Source organism: Lynx rufus, unplaced genomic scaffold (genome assembly GCF_022079265.1).
Source record: "Lynx rufus isolate CCGP_SWC_20201006 ecotype Redwood Valley unplaced genomic scaffold, mLynRuf1.p SCAF_7, whole genome shotgun sequence".
NCBI classification, from domain to species: domain Eukaryota; kingdom Metazoa; phylum Chordata; class Mammalia; order Carnivora; family Felidae; genus Lynx; species Lynx rufus.
In genome coordinates, this window is record NW_025814889.1 from 13,986,722 (window position 1) to 14,008,040 (window position 21,319).

At 45.7% G+C, this 21,319-nt stretch overlaps 1 protein-coding gene across 1 annotated transcript in view; it reads right to left on the reverse strand.

Annotated features, from left to right (window-relative positions):
• The window catches only part of FAM171A1 (family with sequence similarity 171 member A1), a 132,902-nt gene that overhangs the window by 12,796 nt on the left and 98,787 nt on the right, over positions 1-21,319 (reverse strand). Inside the window, exon 5 of the mRNA XM_047065233.1 lies at positions 18,941-19,117. Within this exon, the coding sequence (XP_046921189.1) occupies positions 18,941-19,117 (177 nt within the window). The remainder of the gene's footprint in view (positions 1-18,940; positions 19,118-21,319) is intronic.

A 21,319-nucleotide genomic window follows, 5' to 3' on the forward strand; every position in this document is an offset into this window, starting at 1 on the left:
ATAGAAAAGATTTAGAGATATTTTCAGGAATAAATACTTTGTTGAAAAGTCATTCTAATCTTTAAAAAATGAGTTCGTTATGTATTCAGCTGGCAAGGTTCACCGCGCGTAAAGCACGGTGAGTTCTTAATTTGGAAGCTATGCTTAACCACAAAGATTATTACACACAGTTATTGACAGGCAGAAAAAGACATGCCTTCCGCTCGTCTGTAAGATCTGATGGGCTCTCTGAGCAATCACCCAGGGTGCCTTCTTGCTATGTTCCCAAGCAGTAATGAAATCAGTCTTTATTTGCAAAATATAAAGAAAAGGGAGTTAAAGGGTGCCTGGGTGGCTCAGTTGGTTGAACGTCTGACTCTTGATTTCGGCTCAGGTCATGATTTCACGAGCCCCCACGTCGCGAGGAGCCTGCTTGGGATTTTCTCCCTCTCTCTCTGCCCCTCCCTTATGCATATGTGTGCCTATGCTCGCTCTCTCTCTCTCAAAATAAATAATTATTAAAAAAAAGGCAAGTGAGTTAAAAAGTGTAACAAATGGCTATCAAAAGGGAAAAGAACCCTGAAACACGAGAAAAGGGCTCAAACCACGTCTTGTTTGAATACAACCCGTAGGGCTCAGACTTCCCTCTCTCCCCTTGCCTGCTATGTGTACTGTCCTCTGCCCGCAAGTCCCTATTCTAGCAGCCATGCTAACTCATCTCAGCGTTTGGAAACAAGCATCAAGCCCTGATATTAGGAGCGCTACTGATTTTGCAAAGGAAACTGCAAATGAAAGCCCACAACTTCACTAGTTACGAGTTGAAGCCGGCACCTTGCGCATTAGGCAGTGCACAGGGACACAAGTCATTGCACTTACGGTGAGGTACTGTCACCGCGTCAGACCTCGGAACCCGGGGCAGAAGAAAAGCCAGGCATATGAAGGGCCAACTGATCACACGGACGGCTTCTCCAGCGTAACATAACTCTGAATGTGAATTCTAGCTCTGCCACCGCGTGAACTTGGGCATCCCGAGGACGGCACAGCAGTGGGGCCTGAAGGGCGCTGGTGAGACCTTTCAGCCCTGGGAGCGATCCTGGGGCTGTTTCACGTGGCTTTCGTCGTGGAAACGAGAAACGGCTCATCAGTCACGTACTTGTAGTCGGGTGTTCTACTTCGTGCAATTGCACGAATATGTCAATTGACATATTCTAATTGATCTGTGTCTCTTGAAAGAGACCGGAGTGAATTCTATCGGGTCTGTAAGCTGGTACTCGTGAAGAAATCCCACAGTCCATCCGAAAACCCACCTCAGAGAAGTTCTATTGGTCAAAAGGTGAGTATTGAGTACCCACGCTGCCAAATAGCTATTTATACTCTTCCGCCTACATTTTCACCATGAGATATCTGGGAACATTTATGGTGAGAGGTGAGACACACGTATGTGTGACACAAGCGTGAATTTCCTGGTAGGAACACATGGCCGTCTTGCCCTTCAGCTGCTGGCCGAGGCCAGTAATCCTCTCACTCGAGCTGTGGTAGCTCTTCCACAGCCTTCAGCATGGTGGGGGCACTGGCTCTTCTCAGAAGAATCTTCTTTTTCTTTCTTCCTTTTTTTTTTGAGAACAATTTCTTAAGAAGTAGGTACCTTTCAGATCCCTAGCAAGTGCCGCTGCTTATTGCTAGTTTGTTTTTTTTTTTTTAATTTTTAGAGAGAGAGAACATGCAAGGGGCGGGGGGAAGAAGGGCAAAGGAAGAGGGAGAGAGAATCTTAAGCAGGCTCTGCATTCAGTGTGGAGCCCGATGTGGGGCTCGATTCCACAACCCTGGGATCATGACCTGAGCCGGAATCAAGAGTCAGATGCTCAACTGACTGAGCCACCCAGGCGCCCCTTTATTGCCAGTTTTGATCACAGGGTCTTTCCTGATCCCCGAATACGCTGGATTTCTCTAGAATCCAAATCCTTTACTTTTCAGGGCTTTAGTTTGCATTATCTAAGGCTATCACCTCTACTATACTTTTCTACATATAGCATAGAAGTATCAAGGTCAAAAATCTACTTTGCTGCATGCTTTTACAAACCTATGACAGGATCACTCACTAAAGTCAGAATGTGTAACTCCATCGGCCCTAAGTCACATTTACCAGTGGAGTAGAAACTTTGATGATATTGTGGAGTAGCCTTCTCATTTTTTCCCAAATTCAGGCCCATGCCTTTGAGTGGCTATGTTTCCTTCTATGGGATTATTCTTCCATGAAGTTTGTGAGGGGGATACCGTCCTCATTAATTACACAGCAAAGTATTTACCTGGTGTCAATTATCCAACTGTTCTTGTCGAAAGCAATCAAACTGAAGAGCAAAAGTTATGTACAGATGGTTGGATTCTTACGGCTTCAGGCAAGTACATTTCAGGACTGATTTAAATAAGAATAAAATTAAAGGCAACTCACTATAACCAAAGACCTTCTGTTTGAAGCATAAAGACAGAGAGATATGCTGAATTATTAGAAATTAAAACAAGAAATGGGTCTGTATTCAGCTACAGCATGTTCCCTGGGTATTTTTAGGGTAATTTTTGAGAAGTAGATTCTTAAAAATAACTTTAAGCAACTGATTCTTCTTTTTCCCTTTAAGCTTTAGCTGGGCTATCAGAAGACTTACAGAACTGAGTTTTTAGAAAAGAGCAGTAATGGGAAGCCATAAAGATTCTGGCAAAGTTATAGAAAGTTCTATGCCTTAAATAGGTAGCCAGAAGTATTAGGATACATAATAGCATTAATAAAACTTAATGAGAGAATTTTGGATTTATAACAGGTATGTATAAATTCCTAGAAAGTAGCTATTTCTATTCTGATACTCTGTATCAGAGTATAGGCTAATTAGGCCCAGACGGAGAGAAATTTCGTTCATTATCCACTACATCCAACATCCATCTTGCAATTATATGTCAGAAGGGATTTGGTTGGGGGGAGCTGACCGGGACGTAGAAGGCACAGCCACTAATCCCCAGCATTAGAAAAGTCTCAAAACGAACGAGAGCATAACAGAGAAGTTTACAAACATCTTCACAGATGCAGCAAGGTGTTCCCAAGCAGGGCTTGCTGAAGAGCCTGTTACATCGGAAGCCTTGTTAAAATGCAGGTTCTGACTCAGTGGGTCTGCGGTTCTAACATGCTCCCCGTCTGCAGACCACGCTTGGAGTAGCAAAGCTCTAAATCATGATTCTTTCAAGGAAACCCCCGATGGCGTTTCCCATGATGTTGCCATGGTGTGTCACCTGGGCAGCCCGTGTTTAAAGTCACTTCAGAAATATTTCTACACATTTAAAAAATAATCTAGTCACTTGTCAGACTACCGGCCAGACTGCCAGTTGGCAAATTCAAATGCCTACAGATGCTGTCTTGCCCTTGCCTGAAGAGGCAATGCCACTCACAGAACCGGCTGCTGATGTGGCCAAATTGATTCCGACCTGAAGACCTTTGCGTTTTTTCTGCCCAGAATGTCACCCCCCGCCCCAAGATATTTCCATTAGGCTCCTAGATGTCTACAGGATCTCAGCTCAAATGTCACTGCTCCAAAGGCTCTGACCAGCAATCATCCTCTCTGACATCACCCTACTGAACAGTCTTACGGTACTTAGGTCGTATGAAGCAAACTGGCTCACTGTCTCCATTTAGAACAAAAGCTTCATAACCATACAGACCTTCCCTTGCTTGGTACGTCATTGCCTTATTCCAAGGGCCTGGAGCAGAGTAAGTATGGCACAAAGAAGATGTTCAATAGATATTTGCTAAGATGAATGGACTGCTCGATCTTGAAAAAAAGAGAAGCCAAGGAAACAACTCCATGGGAAATCTTTCAGTTTTAAATGTTGGCAGTAAATTAAAACACAGCAAACAAACAACTGCCCCCAAACCGACCGTATGGGCCAAATCAAACACACCTGGGAACAGAGTGTTTTGCATTCCCAGATTTAGTCCGTTATTCTAGCAAGCCACATCAAGTCTTGGCACGGAAGCAGGATTGCACAAAAAGCTGCTACACTAGAAAAGCAAGGGATCTGAAGTCCGAAGGAAATCATGTTCTGCGTCTCTCCTTCTGCGCTCCCTGGGATGCTGTGCATGGGCTGAGTGTGCTGAGTTTTGGCTTCTTTCTTATTAAGAAAGCTGGTAGCTCCCCACCTCCCGGGCTGCTTTGAGAATAGCGATGCAAAACGTTGCCTCAGGGCAATACCTGCTTTGTTAATGGATACGCTCAGCTAAGAATGAGTGGGAGAAGAAAAGTCTTTCCCCAGATGATCCTATGTTTCTTCCCCTTCAATTGAGGCCCACTTCAAACTGCACACTTGAAATGACTGGGCCTGCCATGTACAACTCCATCTACACGTCGTACCACAGAGCGAGCAAGGTGCTCCTGCAGACACCTCTAATGACGCGCATCCTGTGTAGGCCGGGTTTGTTCTATGCGTGCGTTCTGTGTATGTGTGTGCACGTGTGTAAATACAAACAATTTTAAATATTAAAAAAATTTTTTTGATGTTTATTTATTTTTGAGAGAGTGAAAGAGACACAGCACAAACAGGGGAGGGGCAGAGAGAGAGGGAGACACAGAATCAGAAGCAGGTTCCAGGCTCTGAGCTGTCAGCACAGAGCCCGACATGGGGCTCGAACTCACGAGCTGTGAGATCATGACCTGAGCCGCAGTCTCATGCTTAACCGACTGAGCCACTCAGGCGCCCCGATACAAACACTTTTAACAGGGTGATTCAAGATAAGGGACAAAAAGAATCAACATAGTAAGGACATCATCTATGCCTGGTGACGTGCTAGGTGCTTTATGGACATAACCGCTTTTCAGTCTTCTACAACCCTGAAAGGTGGGTATTCTAGAACTTATATCTGAGGCTGCAGACATTAGGCTCAGAGAAGCGAGTGATTTTCCCAAGGACAGGCTCACCCCTAACGTTAGCAGAACTCAAGACAGGAGTATAAATGGATGTCCATTACAACATATCTAAATATTTAAAAGTTACGGAGCAAGTGATTATGTGGTTAAATAAACGTGTCCTACCTCCCCAACTGTAACTTTATAGGACCTAAAGGCTAGGGCTGAAGGTAGAATTCTTCAGTGCTTTAAAGAGTACATGCTGGAACAAAGAGCACGAGGAGAGTTGGTCTGCGGCCTATACCCCTTCCCAACTCACACCCTGCCTCATGACCATGGATGTGCACTCCCAACTCCATGTCCAAGCTCATGCCCCAGCCAGAAGGCACTCCTTGGCCAACCCTCTGGCCTGAGGGTATGCACATGGCACGTGTAGATGGGCGGAGAGGTCTGTCCCTGGGAGAAGGGCATAGAGCAGAGTGCCTGGAAATCAGCTTAGGCTGTGTGGGCAGGGAACCCTGGGATCTAGGCTACCTGGAGGGTGTCCTAGAAAGAGGTCTCAGATTCCAGGTGGCCACATCCTTTTGGGTCAGTAGATACCTTATCCCATGGGGAGAGGGCACAGCTGGATGGGGGCGAGAGTGAGGTCCTCTAAAGTGGGCAGGGGGGTGCTTACAGCAGCCATCCCTCTTGCTCAGTCCAAGGGTGGTACTTCCCAAGGGGCAGAGCCACAAGAAGTAGAATTTTATTCTAAAAGGTAAAATGACCTAGCTAAAAGGTGTTCTCAGGAATGCATATATTTCCAAGATTAAATCTGTGGCACGCTGAGGAAGCTTTGCCTAGATACCAGGCCTGGACTATCTTTCCTTCTGATGACTTCCAGACCTGACTGAGGTACAAAATTAATGTAGAAGGAGAAAAAAAATTCATATGCAATGTGTTCAACTTGTTTAAAAAGTCATTATGTGTTGGGGGGCACCTGGGTGGGCTCAGTTGGTTATGCATCCAACTCTTGATTTCGGCTCCGGTCATGATCTCACGGTTTGTGAGTTTGAGCCTTGCGTTGAGCTCTGTGCTGGCAGTGTGGAGCTTGCTTGGGATTCTCTCTCTCTCCTCTCTCTCTGGCTCTCACCAGCTTGTGCCTGAGCATGCTCTCTCTCTCTCTCTCTCTCAATCTCTCTCAAAATAAATAAATAAACTTAAAAAAATTATGTGTTAAACATATCCTAATATAACAGTATAGCTCACATAGAAGTATGAAACCAAAACAAGCTTATAAAACAAATAGAAGCAGGCTGTAAAATTTCAAAATAAAATTAAGATAAAAACAGCAATTTAATGTAGTACCTGATGACCGAAGGGCACTTATCACTTGCAACATGAACATGACAGCGTAGGGTGAGGCTTCTTTTGAGCGTTGGTGTGCCTACAATTCAACTCTCCTGCCACCTTTTTCTAGCTGAACTTGCCAAGAAATTTTCTTCTTTCAACATACTTTGAAATTACTTTTCCTTAATATGGTGGGGTCCTTGATGTACGACAGCTGCCCTGGTTCAGTTTTCTCTCCATGATTCTATCCTACCCAACAGTCTATTCATAAGTGTGCATCTAGGCAATGAGAGTATCTGATGGCTTTAAATTCTGTACCGAATCCTGATGACACAGAGTATTTTTCATGTTACGTCATATAAGATTATCATCAAAACCCAAGCCTCAGATTTTAAAATCCTTGTGGACAATTCCCATTCCCTAAGAGAAGCTCTCTGGGCCAACAGGTTCTAGTTTGAAAAACCTGGAATCTTACTCAGGAAAGCCTGGACATTGGGATCTTCGTCCATCCCAAGCCCTCCTCCTCGGCGTCCTCACCTGTGAAGTGGGGACAACACGAGCTGCCGTCAAGACCCAGGGCATGGAGCTGCGAGAAGGAAGAGCAGGGCTGGGCTGAAGTTCAGGCACCAGGCAGCGGGCCGGACTTGCTCCCGGGCAAACACTTGCCCGGCACACCAGGGGACTTATTCTTGCTTTGCTCAAACTAAAGGCATTACCTATCCTGGACTGTAAGAGCTATTTGGAAATAGGAAAACAGCAATGCCCTTCAAAACATGGAACAACTGGTGGAAATGGGAAACGAGGTACCAGCCAATCAGGTTGGATACCTGCGGCCTACCAGCTACACGCTGCCTTGGCTGAGAGTGGATATTGAAGATGCTAGGACTTCACTGTACCTGTCCTTCTTTCTTCTATCATGCTTCACCCAAGATGCACAAACTAAATATGGGCCCCGTGATAGCAGTGATGATTATAATCATAATGGCGAAATTGCACAGAGCTCTTCACTGAGTACCAGTTGCTGTTTCCATTTCATGGGCTGTTAAAGGATTTGCTCAACATCACAGCTAGTAACTTAGTTGGTTACTAGGAGGAACCAGTGTCCAAGTCCAAGCTGTCTCAACTGCTGGGCTTCATGCTGCCTATATCCTGTCGACTCCTGATAGATGCCAGACTACCAGTGTAGTCTTCTATCAAAAATACCTTTCCCTTTGGGGTGCCTCGGTGGCTCAGTCGGTCAAGCATCCGACTCTTGGTTTTGGCTCAGGTCACGATCTCACGGTTCGTGGGACTGAGCCCCACATCAGGCTCTGTGCTGACAGTGTGGAGGCCGCTTCGGATTTGCTCTCTCTGCCCCGCCCCTGCTCATGCACACATTCTCTCAAAATAAATAAACTAAAAAAAACACACACACCTTTTCCTTTAATTATCCATTTCAGTGGAGATAACTGAAAACAGAAGACATTTTAAAATTATTCGGTTTGGGGGCGCCTGGGTGGCTCAGTCGGTTAGGCATCTGAATTCGACTCAGGTCATGATCTTGAGGTTCTCAAGTTCAAGCCCTGCATTGGGCTCTGTACTGACAGCTCAGAGCCTGGAACCTGCTTTGGGTTCTCTGTCTCCCTTCTCTGCCCCTCCCCTGCTTGTACTCTGTCTCTCTCTCAAAAATAAACATTACAATTAATTTTTATTATTATTTGGTTTTGAAGTAAATTATGGCAGCTCCACCTTCCTCTTCTTCACCTGGGCTGATCTTAGAATGAGCATGTTAGATGCCATGCTTAAAACTCAGGCCAAGAGGCAGCAAAGCACGGGGGCTCCGAGGTTTCTAGGTGTTCGGGAAGCCGGCAGGAGGATACAAATTTGCCCCAGATAATCCACAATGTGAATATTCCCTAAGTGGTAATGAGAAGTCGACGGTAAGACACATTTCCTTTCCAGGGGAACATACTGATCTATACCACACTCTAAGACCACAAAGTGGGCAACTGTCATTTGTAAAGCTTGCCAAAAACTGTTTCAGTTAAACGCAAGCATGGAAGGTTCTAGTTCTGTATATAAAATGACACTTTAGGGAGATTAAGTTTGTAAGAATAGTATTTTAAAACAAATATGGTCCCCGAACCACAACTACAATATGGTTAATGTTAACGTGATGGCATTATTTTCTGAAAATTCTCATTTCGGGGCTAGAGGGTGGCGACAAACACAAAAGGCTTAATGATTCCTAGGAATGGACTGATATCACACGAATGTTGTTTTTTTTTTTTTTAGTTGCTAGGCAACATTGAAAAACAAATGGCCATGTTCTGAGATCACTGTGTATCCGTTCTCCCCACGGGCAACTGTGCGCATGTTCCTCGGCCTGACGGCACTCCCCTCGGACGACAGGACCAGGGCATTGCTCCCATCCCTTGCTATTCCCCCAAAAACCGATGAAGTGGAAAAACATCCACATCTATATTTTAAATCAAGTCCCGCCTTCAAGGGTGGGCTGGCTGTGACTTACCTAAATGGACTAGTTCAAAGGGCGCAGCATTAGCAGTAACGTTCGCCATCTGAAGCGGAGACAAATCCGCTATAGGCCAGTTGTGAGTGGGATCCTGAGTGCCTGATACATACACACCACACATGATCAGAGGCGGTTCGGTAACTGCCATTTCTATAGCAACCCACACACACTCTGCAGGCCGTGTTTTGGGAAGGCAGTTAAAACTGGATTCTACAACGTAGCTCCGCTTAGAAGATGCTTTTATTTCTGTCGTCTCATTAGAATGAGCGTATTCAAAGCCAGTAACCCAAGTTACCATTAAATAGCAGAAACTCATCACCTACAGGATCCGGAATGTTGATTTCTGTGCCAGTCAATGTCAGTCGGTCACTTGAAATCCAAACCACTGACCTGGTTTGCATGTTCAGAAGTGACCATTCCCCAGGGCAACGAGTCAGATCACGGTCTGACAAACCGGAACATGGGACAGCCATCTGCTGTCCCAGTTATAGGCGAGAGAGTAAATGCCTGCAAAAGCGAGCTGACATAATCATCTCCCATTGCCCAGAAAGCCTCCGCTAAGATGCATTCACCATGACCAATGACACTTTGTTTGCCAGACCGGTGAAGGAAAACTGCTTTCTTCCAAGGACAAAGTGCGCCCCAGCACATATGGATGAGAACGCGTGTCTGTCCACGTTAGCCCGTCCCCCTGACACCGGCATTGTTCTACTTTCCAACAGAAAGTCAGAAGATCATAAGCAAAGGAAATCCGCTAATTCCTCCAAAGAAAGACTTGGGCTCACTACACAGTCCTCCCTTGCAACACAATCAAGTGCATTTTAACACGACATGTTCAGTTGCTGCACGTAAATGCAGCCGAGGTATAATTCTAGCATATCGCAAGTTGCACTTCTAAAAAAGACCATTTTTACGGAGAGCACATATAACAATGGCCCAGTTCATACTGCTCTGACTGACTAAACAAAATCCAACTTTACTTATGCTCTAAGAGAGTGCTGATCTATTAGGTCACCCTCTGATGAACCGTGTGGGTTGAAGCATGGAGATGCTAATGTTCATGGAAAAATTTTCGCCTGTTCCAAAAGGGAGGGGAAAAAAAAAGGCAATTGCAGCCATTAAAAAAATAAAAAGAAGGCCACAGTGATAAATGGTGGCACCAAACACTGACGGCACTCTAATAATGGTGTTTGAAAGGGAGCACTGATTGGTCTTTGTCCTAAGAGTAAACTAAGTTATCTGGCAGTCCTGGATTGGAGTATTTGAGTTAGTGTCAAAATGCAGATGTATTTTTCAAATAGAAGTCCCATGGGACTAAAAACAACTTCATCTTTCTTTACGGAGTTTGAAGTCTTGCCCTATAACGAGTTGTTACCACTCTGAGCATCCATACGCCCTCCTGGCAAAATGCTGGAGGGCTACCCGGACAGCAGCAAGTACTGTGGCCACACCGGTCACCCCACTTTGGCCCTGCAGAGCGTACAATCTACTTGCATTTTCTAAAAATTTTTTAACGTTTACTTATTTTTGAGAGAGAGAGAGCGAGCGAGTGAGCATGAACAGGGGAGGGGCAGAGGGAGAGAGGACACACAGAATCTGAAGCAGGCTTCAGGCTCTCAGCTGTCAGCACAGAGCCCGACACGGGGCTCGAACTCACGAACTGTGAGATCATGACCTGAGCTGAAGTCAGACGCTTAACTGACCTAACCGCCCAGGCGCCCTGAATCTACTTGCATTCTAACACTAAAATGGTAAGAGCTTCCCTGTTAATGCCTTTTAGATCAAGGAATCACAACAGTCTTCTGTGTAAGTCAGACAAGTAAGTATTTTCAAGTTTGTGGGGACATCCAGTCTCTGTCACAACTACTCAACCCCCCAGTGTGATGAGATAGCACTCGTGCAGACCATACAGAAACGGGTATGCTTATTCTCCAGTATCTTAGTCTCTTTGGGCTGCTATAAAAAAATAACAAACTGAGTGGCTTATGAGTTAGAGATATTCATGGCTCACAGCTCTGGAGGCTGGGAAGTCCAAGATCAAGGTGCTGTAAGAATCAAGGTCTCCTGAAACCCTGCTTCCTGGTTCAAAGATGGCGTCTTCTTGCTGTGTCCTTACAGGTTGGAAGGGATGAGGGAACTCTCTGGGGTCTCTTTTATAAGCACATTAGTCCCATTCATGAGGGTTCCACCCTCATGATCTAATCACCCCCTTTTAAAGGCTCCACTTCCAAACACACTGCCGTTTAGGATTTTGACATATGAATTTTGGGGAGGGGGAATACAAACATTCTGTCCATAGCATCCAATAAAACTTTATTGAGGGTTGTTTACATTTGAATTTCATGTAATTTTCATGTGTCATGAGATACTTTCCTTCTTTAGATTCTTTCTTCAATCATCTAAAAATGTAAAAACCATTCTTAGCTTTGCAACATGTTGTCTGCCGGCCCTGATTTGGGTGAACAATTCTTTTTTTTTTTTTTAATTTTTTTTAATGTTTGTTTATTTTTGAGAGAGAGACAGAGTGCAAGCAAGGGAGGGGCAGAGAGAGAGGGAGACAGAGAATCTGAAGCAGGCTCCAGGCTCTGAGCTGTCAGCACAGAGTCCGACGCGGGCCTCAAACTCACAAACTGTGAGATCATGACCTGAGCCGAAGTCGGACGCTTAACTGACTCAGCCACCCAGGCGCCCCAATTATTTGTAATGGATTCACAGATTGCTGTATGTGGCTGTTTGACTGTTTGGAACTACAGTTACTTTGATTTACTTCAAAAGTAGATAATTTAAAGTGCTAAAATGGTTTGGAGTGATTCTTGTGTTTGAATTAATCATAAGTAGCTGCTAATTAGTAAGTAGTGTTAGATGCTTAAGATGTGTTCCTACTTTTTTCCTGATCTGGTAATACAGTCTTGGAACTTTTTATTTAACCAAGATAACTTAATTTCTTAAAAAAATTTTTTTTAACGTTTATTCATTTCTGAGAGACAGAGACAGACCACTAGAGGGGGAGAGGCAGAGAGAGAGGGAGATACAGAACTCAAAGCAGGCTCCAGGCTCTGAGCTGTCAGCACAGAGCCCGACGCGGGGCTCAAACTCATAAGCCGTGAGATTGTGACCTGAGCCGAAGTTGGGTGCTTAACTGACTGAGCTACCCAGGCGTCCAGAGATAACTTAGTTTCTACTTAAAGAATGATATTATTGACTAAATATAACAAAATAAAAACCTTAATAGTAAAGGAAAAAACAGTAGAAAGAACAACCTTATGAAATATGTAGCTTCTCCTGAGTTGAGGAAGTTGAAGAAAACATGGTTTCTTTGAAATGTCCATCCAATCTTAAGGTTTTCAGAAAACGTATTTTAATTCATTTGATTATTTTTGAATGACTATCCAAACGTTGGCTTTTCTGTGTACACATACAATCTGTTATAACCAGGAATTTGGCAGTTATACTTTTTGCAGTAGATGCTGGTTAAAAAGATCATTTAGACATGAATAGACACTTCTCCAAGGAAGACATCCAGATGGCCAACCGACGCATGAAAAATGCTCCACATCACTCATCATCGGGGAAATACAAATCAAAACCACGATGAGATACCACCTCACACCTGTCAGAATGGCTCACATTAACAACTCCGTCAACAACAGAGGTTGGCGAGGATGCGGAGAAGAGGAGCTCTTTTGCACTGCTGGTGGGAATGCAAGCTGGTGCAGCCACTCTGGAAAACAGTATGGAGGTTCCTCAAAAAACTAAAAATAGAACTACCCTATGACCCAGCAATTGCACTACTAGGCATTTATCCACGGGATACAGGTGTGCTGTTTCGAAGGGACACATGCACCCCCTTGTTTATAGCAGCACTATCAACAATAGCCAAAGTATGGAAAGAGCCCAAATGCCCATTGATGGATGAATGGATAAAGAAAATATGGTATAGGGGCGCCTGGGTGGCGCAGTCGGTTAAGCGTCCGACTTCAGCCAGGTCACGATCTCGCGGTCCGTGAGTTCGAGCCCCGCGTCAGGCTCTGGGCTGATGGCTCAGAGCCTGGAGCCTGTTTCCGATTCTGTGTCTCCCTCTCTCTCTGCCCCTCGCCCGTTCATGCTCTGTCTCTCTCTGTCCGAAAAAAATAAATAAACGTTGAAAAAAAAAAAAAAAAAGAAAATATGGTATATATATATATGTGTGTATATATATATATGTATACATATATATATGTATATACATATGTATATACATATATATACACACACACACACACACACACACAATGGAGTATTACTCGGCAATCAAAAAGAATGAAATCTTGCCATTTGCTACTACGTGGAACTGGAGGGTATTATGCTAAGTGAAATTAGTCAGAGAAAGACAAAAATCATATGACTTCACTCATAGGAGGACTTTAAGAGACAAAACAGATGAACATAAGGGAAGGGAAACAAAAATAATATAAAATAGGGAGGGGGACAAAACAGAAGAGACTATAAATATGGAGAACAAACTAAGGGTTGTGGGAGGGGGGATGGGCTAAATGGGTAAGGGGCATTAAGGAATCTACTCCTGAAATCATTGTTTCACTATATGCTAACTAATTTGGATGTAAATTTTAAAAAATAAAAATTAAAAAAAAAAAAAAAAAAGGAAACAGATCAATTACCCAACAAGAATTCCCAATGGCAGAAGGCTCAATGCTGTGGGGATTATTCCCAGAAACCGGATATCTTACATCTCAGAGGCTGCATAACAATGCGCATTTCTTCGTTTTCATGGACTCCTGTAATCGTATTAATTTCCTGTTGCTCCTGTAATAAATGACCACAGCCTTGGGGGCTTAAAACAACACAACTGTATTCTCTTACAGTTCTGAAAGTCAAGTCTGAAGTCAGTTTCACTGAGCTGAAGGCAAGGTGTCAGAAGGGAGGGCTCCATCTGGGGGCTCTGAGGGGAAAAACCTGTTTCCTTGGCTTATGGCCCCTTCCTCCGTATTCAAAGTACGTTGCTCTAATCTCTGCTTCCACTATCATGTTTCCATGTCCTCTAGTTCTGATTCCTCCTGGCTCCCTCAGAAGGACCAGTGATCACAGTGTCTCTCTCTCTCTATGTATGTATACCATTGTTGGCTATGTATATAGCCATCTCTCTCTCTCTTTTTAAACAAGTTATTCTACCTCTCTTTTTTTAAAGTTTATTTATTTTGTGCGAGAGAGAAAGTGCAAGTGGGGGAGGGGCGGAGAGACAGAGGGACGGAGAAAGAATCCCAAGCAGGCTCTGCACTGTCAGCACAGAGCCCGAAGCCAGGCTTGAATTCATGAACTGTGAGATCATGACCTGAGCCGAAGTTGGACGCTTAACCGACTGAGTCACCCAGGCGCCCCAGTCATCTTTTTTTTTTTTTAAGAAGTTATCCTACCTCTTTTTCTTAAGTTCATTTATTTTGAGAGACAGAGAGAGGCAAAAAGTGCAGGTGGGGTAGGGGCGGAGAGAGAGGGGGAGAGAGAGAATTCCAAGCAGGCTCCGCACTGTCAGCACAGAGCCCGACGTGGGGTTCGAACTCATAAGATTGTGACCTGAGCCGAAGTGGGATGCTTAATCGACTGAGGCCCCCAGGCGCCCCTGTATGTAGTCATCTCAAGTACAAATGTTGTATCAGAGTCTACTAAACTGCCCTGAGAACCAAGAAACTACAAGGCCCCATCCCCATGCATTTCTAGTGTCACTGCAATATGCACACTGTAACTGAGAGGGGGCTACGTTACTGTTCAGGGGACGGACAGAGGGACTGCAAAACTGAGATCCTGCTCATGGGATGTGAGAAGTTACACCGTCACAGCGAGGCACAGCCAGGGGGAGGGTGAACAGTCCGGCGCGGGAGCAACGGTGGGCGTGTAGAAGACGGCGCTGGAAGTGAGGCCGAGTGACCGGCAGGGCTGGCTCTGATGACACCGTTGAGCCGCTGTGCCGGGAGGAGGGCGGACTGCTTCACCGTGAGTAGCTGAGAGACCATCTCACGAGGGGAAGTGATCTGTGCTTTCAAAGTTTCTTCTAATGTTTATTTTTGAGGGAACACAAGTGGGGGCGGGGCAGGGTGAGAGGGGGACAGAGGATCCAAAGCAGGCCCTGTGCTGACAGGCTGACAGCAGCGAGCCCGATGTGGGGCTCGAGTTCACGAACCGCAAGATCATGGCTTGAGCCGAAGTCGGGATGCTCAACCGAATGAGCCCCCCAGGCGCCCCTAAAAGATAACCTAAGCAGCGATACACAAGAGCTAGTGGAGGGAAGCAGAGGCGGAAGGCAGGCAGACTCTTGCTGGAATAGGTCAAAGAAGTGGGAAGAGTCTGAACCAAGGCGGAAGTGACACAGAGAAGGAGGGGAGAGGGGAAGGTTGAGAAACGCTGATGTGACAGCAACAGGACTTTGGAAGGGACCACACACGGCTGCAGGCGGAGAGGTGAAGCAAAAGAATAAAGCGGGGATAACTCCGAGGTTTCTACTTTGATGGTCTGGTGCGTGATACCCTTAATCAAGAGAGGAAACCCAGGAACGAAGAGGTTTAAACGCTGGAGTGAGGGCAGTGGATGTGCTCAATTTGAGGCATGTCGGACCTGAGTGTCCTAAGGCACATCCATCAGCCAATGTCTAATGGAAGGTCGGGAACAGAGAGCAGAGAACAGGACTTGGGTGCACAGGGGGCCGTGGGAGTGTGCGGACTGATTAGATGCCCCAGCAAGTGATACCAGGTAAGCTGGGAGCTGGGTGTAGGGCGTAGGCCAGTGGCCAGCAGACGAGGACGACCCAGGGGGACACTGAGTCAGACAGCCAACAGAGGAGAGCCCTTCACAGAGGAACAGAAGCCACCAAACGCTGCAGAGACACTGAAGGAAGTCACCTGCCTTGTCACGCAGCTGCTGGTGACCTCAGTGACATTTGTTTCCAGAGAGTGGGCAGCAGAAGCGGGACTGCGGCGGGTTGAGGAAGCCGCATGTGGAGAACGATCCCTTGAGAGATCTGGGCTAAGGGGAAATCTGGGAAAGCGGTTTGGGAGGCACGGCTTGTGAAAGCCTAAGAACGGGAAGCCTTCTGCTGACTTTATAAACCCTTAGGGAGTCCTTGCTATGTCCCAGGCACTGTACTACACTTCTCACAGACATTAACTCATTTAGTCCTTGGAGTGGTTCATTTTTTGTGTCAGCTCAGCTAGGCCATGGTCTCAAGATACTCGGTCAAACACGTATGGAAGTTGCCGTGAAGGCATTTTTAAAATGGGATTAACATAAAAAAATAAAATGCGATTAACATATAAATCAGGAGGCTGAGTGAAGCAGATTACTCTTCATAAAGTGGGTGGGCCTCATCTAGTAAGTTGAAGGCACTAAGAAAAAGACTGAGCTCCCTTGAGGAAGAGATTCTGCCAGCAGACTACCTTCGGGCTCAAACTGCAACATCAACTCTTCTCTGGGTCTCCAGCCTGCTGGCCCACCCTGCAGATTTTGGACTTGTCCGCCTCCACAAATCTATTAGCCCCTGCCTTGAAATAAATCCGTCTCGTTCCTTTTTTTGGGGTACACACACATATCCTATTGGTTCTGTTTCTCTGGAGAACTCTTGACTGATACGCTCTTTGTAACAACATGAGGTACTATTATTACCAACCCCATGTCACAGTTGAGGCAACTATGGCCCAGAGAGGTGAAGTAACTCGCCCCAGGGGCACACAGCCAATGGGTAGCTGAGCTGGAATCCCTATCCAGGGTGTCCCCAGAGCCCTGGCTCTTAAGCACATGCTATGCTGCTGGCTCCCGGGCACATTTGGGGCCAACTGGGAGGTCCAGGGAGAGAAGCAGAATATAAAAGGAAATAGGAGCCCCGACAAAAGCAAGTCTTGCACAAATGAGAAAACAGGCACGGTGATTCGCTCCAGGCGGGACCTACAGCTTTACAAGGAGCAGAACCAGGTTTTCAGGAGACGGAATACAAGCTGTCTCCCTTCTGCTTGCTACTTTCTCCTGTGTTCTTCTGAGATTCTCTCAGTCACACCCCTCCCGATCTGTCTTCTCCTGGGAGGCACAGGGCTCCTTACGACCTGACCTTCATCACAGAGCCTCAAAAAGTCACTACACTGTGGAGAACACACATCAGCGGTTAGCACGTCTGTCCCAGTGCAGGATATGTTACTGCAGTGGTACCACCCATTCCTCAACATCAAGTTTAGTACGTCTGGGAAAATCAGTGAATTCCCCACAAATAATTATGGCGCCTGTTAGTAGTTATTTGGAAAGCAAAGCAAAACGAAACAAAACCCCACCAAACCCTGAATACCCAACGGGCGTTTATTTTCAAATATAAATTCCCAGAACTCTAATTTGACTACTCAAGGAAAGAGGTTATCTTTGAAAACACATTTGATATCAACCATCGACCCCTGCTAAGAACCGAAGGGGTAGAGGAATGCAGGTGGTGTGAAAATCTAAGCACACGAGCGCGTGTGCCCATCATGTCGTGATGATCGTCAAATGTGAAACTTCCCAGAGAAAAATGTGAAAACATGTATTAAAAGCTTTAGAATTTTGTACTTATTTACTTATTTATTGAATTTGAGAAGGGGGGGGGAGAGGGACAGAGGGAAAGAGAGAGAATTCCAAGCAGGCTACACCCTCGGCACAGAGCCTGACGTGGGGCTCGATTCCATGACCCTGGGATCATGACCTGAGCTAAAACCAAGAGTCAGATGCTCAACTGACCAAACCAGCCAGGGACCCCTGGCACTCCTAGAATTTTATACACGTTAAGAAAAATTTTTTTAAGTACGTTCCGTGTCCAACATGGAGCTTGAACTCACCACCCTGAGATCAAGAGTTGTATGCTCCACCCGACTGAGCCACCCAGGTGCCCTGTCCCCATGTATGTTTTTAATCCAACAGCTCCACCTCCTCTAAAATAATTATCCTGTGGGAATAATCATGGCCGTGCCTAAAGATTTAGCTACAGAGATATTTATCACAGCACCGGTAAGAATAGTAATGTTTTCTCCAATTACAGGGTAGGGAGCAACCAAAGTATGACACATCCATATAATGAAATGCTATGCAATCATCAATTTTGACATTGCAGAGTAACAGCTGATGCCACGGAAAGATGTTTATGATATACAAGCGATTCTTAAAAGCAAGTTATAGAGGAGTACCTAGCATATAATCTCGTTTCTGTTAAAAATCTATTTTGTGGAAGCCAGCCTTTCTGAGAGGACCCCAGTGATCCCCACCTCGCGGTGTCTACACGCCTGTGCTGTCTGCCCCACACAGTACCAGCGCCGGGCTCCGTGACCAACGGTGTACGGAAAGAAGCGATGGTTTGTCATTTTCACATGAGGCTATAGAAGACTGTTGACTTCTGCTTTGCCCACTTGTGTTTCTGTATTTTTATTTTATTTTGTTTTTCCTCTGGATCATTGGCTCCAGTGAAAGCAAGTGCCCATGTTGTGGGCCGCCCTATGGAGAGACCCACACGGCAAGGAACTGAGGGCTCTGGCCAGCAGCTAGTGAGGAGCTAAGGCCTGCAAAACACCCGTGAGTGAGACTGGACGTGCAGTCACTAGCAACGCATCCCCCCTCCCCCCGCCCTCCAGACGGCTACCTTGTTGGAGAACCTGACCCAGAACCACCCAGCTAGTTGTGTCTGGATTCCTGACCCTCTCGACATGTGACGCAGGAGATGTGCACGGTTGTTGAAAGCTGCTATGTTTTAGGGCAATTTGTTACGCAGCAATAGATACCGAACACGTGTGTGCATGGCGAAATGACCAGAAGGATATAATCCCAAATGCTATTCGTGGTTTTTCTCTAGGTGGTGGCATTGTGGGTAATTTTTATTTTCTCTTCTGGTGTGTTGTTGGCAGTGTTTTTCCTTTTTCATGAAACAGAAAACCACATGACCACGAGGGATCAGAGAACCCAGAGCATAAAATGATAAAGATCAGGGGAGCCAATTTTAGCTCTAATATCCTTTAAAGATTCAAGTAAACTGACTTAAATGTACACACAGAAACAAAAACAAAAAACCCTCCCAAGAGGTGCCTGCCTGGCACACTGGAGTAAGCTTCACCTACCAGAAACCATGCGATACACTGTGGGCAGCAGAATTCAGTAACTTCAAGGAAAGGAGACTTGCACAGATATCTTAAAAGGAAAAATCAAACAGGAATGAAGTCACCTGCTAGCCAACCACTGGAGTCTTGCTTACCCAGCTTCTGGTCAAATCGCCACGCCGCGACATAGGCATTGTGCCTCAGACTGCTCTGGGTGGCCAGGGGCACGGTGACGTAAATGGGGCCGTCCACCAGCACTGGCGTTCCATCACTGCTGAGCAAGTGGACACTGACGGCCGTGACTGGGGTCAGGTCATACCTGGTGCCGTTTCCTGGAAGCAAGAGGGAGTATCCATCACGTGCACAGAAGGGCCCTATGTGGGGCTGCTGCAAACGTTTGCGAGAAAATAGCAACAGCTAACCATTCACCGAGACCACGGCTCCATAAGGTAAGTAAAACCCACATTTTACACACAAAGAAACCGGCCCAAAGAGGGGAGAAATGGGAACTGGCCCCAAGGGCATGGTGGGATCTGGGATCGAAGCTCTCAGGTTTGCTGCCTCTAACTACTGAGCTTTGCTTTCAGAAAGGGCCTCGAAAGGAAGAGACTCCTCTGTGGTGTCAGAGGAGGGTAAGTGTAGAAATCCCTGAAATCAACCCCTGCACAAAGTGAGACCCACACACGTTAATGACTCGGCAGATCGCCATAATGAAACCAAATGTTTTACATTAGAGGCTGCTTTCAAAAAGAAGGGGGGGGCGGTTTTTTCAAGGAGTGCCTCAAAATATTAACTTCCTTGTACTCAAAGCACCCTACTGAAAGCTTGGCCTTGAAGGATTTAGGAGTTAATTTTAGGTGCCACTGTTATTTTGATCTGTTTAAAAGGAATTTAACATGCCAATTATTCTACATCAGGGGCCTTTTCTCCAAGCCAAGCCTTTAACGACTGCCTACTTTATACATAAATTAGGGACTGCTGAGGACAGCGATATTATATTTATATACTTAAGCGATCCATCGTAGAGCAATTTTTCTGCAGTGAAATATAATATCACACAAAATGTTTACGTCGTAATTTTAAATCTTGAGCACAATGACAAACGCACAGTGATAAAAAAATTTAAGCTCCATTAGAATATAATCTATAGGATTTCTTATTAAGCTGCTTACATAGGTTATCTACCCATCAACTACCTGAGCTAATGCAAACCACCACTTAGGACTAGATGTAAACGTTTAGAGCAACACAAGTGATGAATTTTAGAGTTTTCAACACAAGTGATGGCCAAACCCTTTGTAGAGCAAATTATATATAGGTCACAACAGCACTACCTTCTACGATTTATGGCCACCTGTTTGTCATTGAAGGGACGGGCACGGTAATAGGAATTTCGTCAAAAGGTCCATGTTGGAATCACAGGCTCAAGTTCTGAAATCTTTTAGTCTGGCCTTTTCTCCTTAGGGCACAGAGAGCCAAAACCCAGAATTTACCATATTTCTGGTCAAAATATCTGCTGGGATGAGACCTAAAGCAGTGCCAAGTGTCCAAAGGGGACGTGGAGGCAAAGCCGGGTCTACAGTGTAGCTCCCCAGGTTCTGTTAGACCCTCTGGATGGGACAGAACTGCAAGCAAAGAGAAATTAAGTAACTTACTAGACTCTGTATAAACAACTTATCGATAACGGTTTCAAACCCGGAAGTGCTGCTTTCAGCAAACCCGAGGCAGGAGAGGGAAGCAGCAGGGAGGGCAGGAACGCCTTCCAGACTCATCATCCAGCCTTTCCTCCCACTTAACTCTGCCTCCTGATTCCCGTTCATCACCTTTCAATCCTCCCTTCCTATGTTCTTGCACATTCCCGGCCCAGGGAGCGGGGGTTCCAGTCCCAGAGGCACCACTAGCTGTCTCTGTGGCCTCAGGCAGGCTACTTTGCTCCTCTGGGATTTGTTTTCCTTATCTGCGTTATCTGGACTAGATGCTTTACCTAGGAGTCGAGGGAAAGAAACAGGCTCAGCTCTAAATATTCAGAAGTAATCACAGCATCGCACAAAAGGGCTTATTAATTTAAAGTTACATACGTTAGGTTCTGGAGATTTAATGTTCTTTGAAAAGTTCTCTGTTCGAAGACCCAGCAGGCAGCTGTACCTGCTTTCTCAGTGCTCCGCTCAATGCCCACTCCTTCCAAAATACCCACGCCTTCCAAAATACCCTCCCTTGTATCCTCCCACTTTCTTTATTCTGGAACAATCCATACTTTGAAGGATTCCATTGTTTCTGTTCCAGCCCTTGTTATAAGACTGCAACTCTACAGGAAACACTGAGTTCTGTATACAGTGAGGACTTTCCTTCTTGTTCCCTCTTGATGTTACCAGGCTCCTGTCACGTCTGCATAAAGACAGGTGTCAGGCAAAGGCAGCAGGGGGAGGGGGCAGCACCACTGGACCAAGCTTAGGAGGCCCCGGACTCATCCCTTCTAATACGAGGGGTTTCGCTCAAATAGCATCTCGGGTTCTGCCTGGCTTTGCATCCTGCTA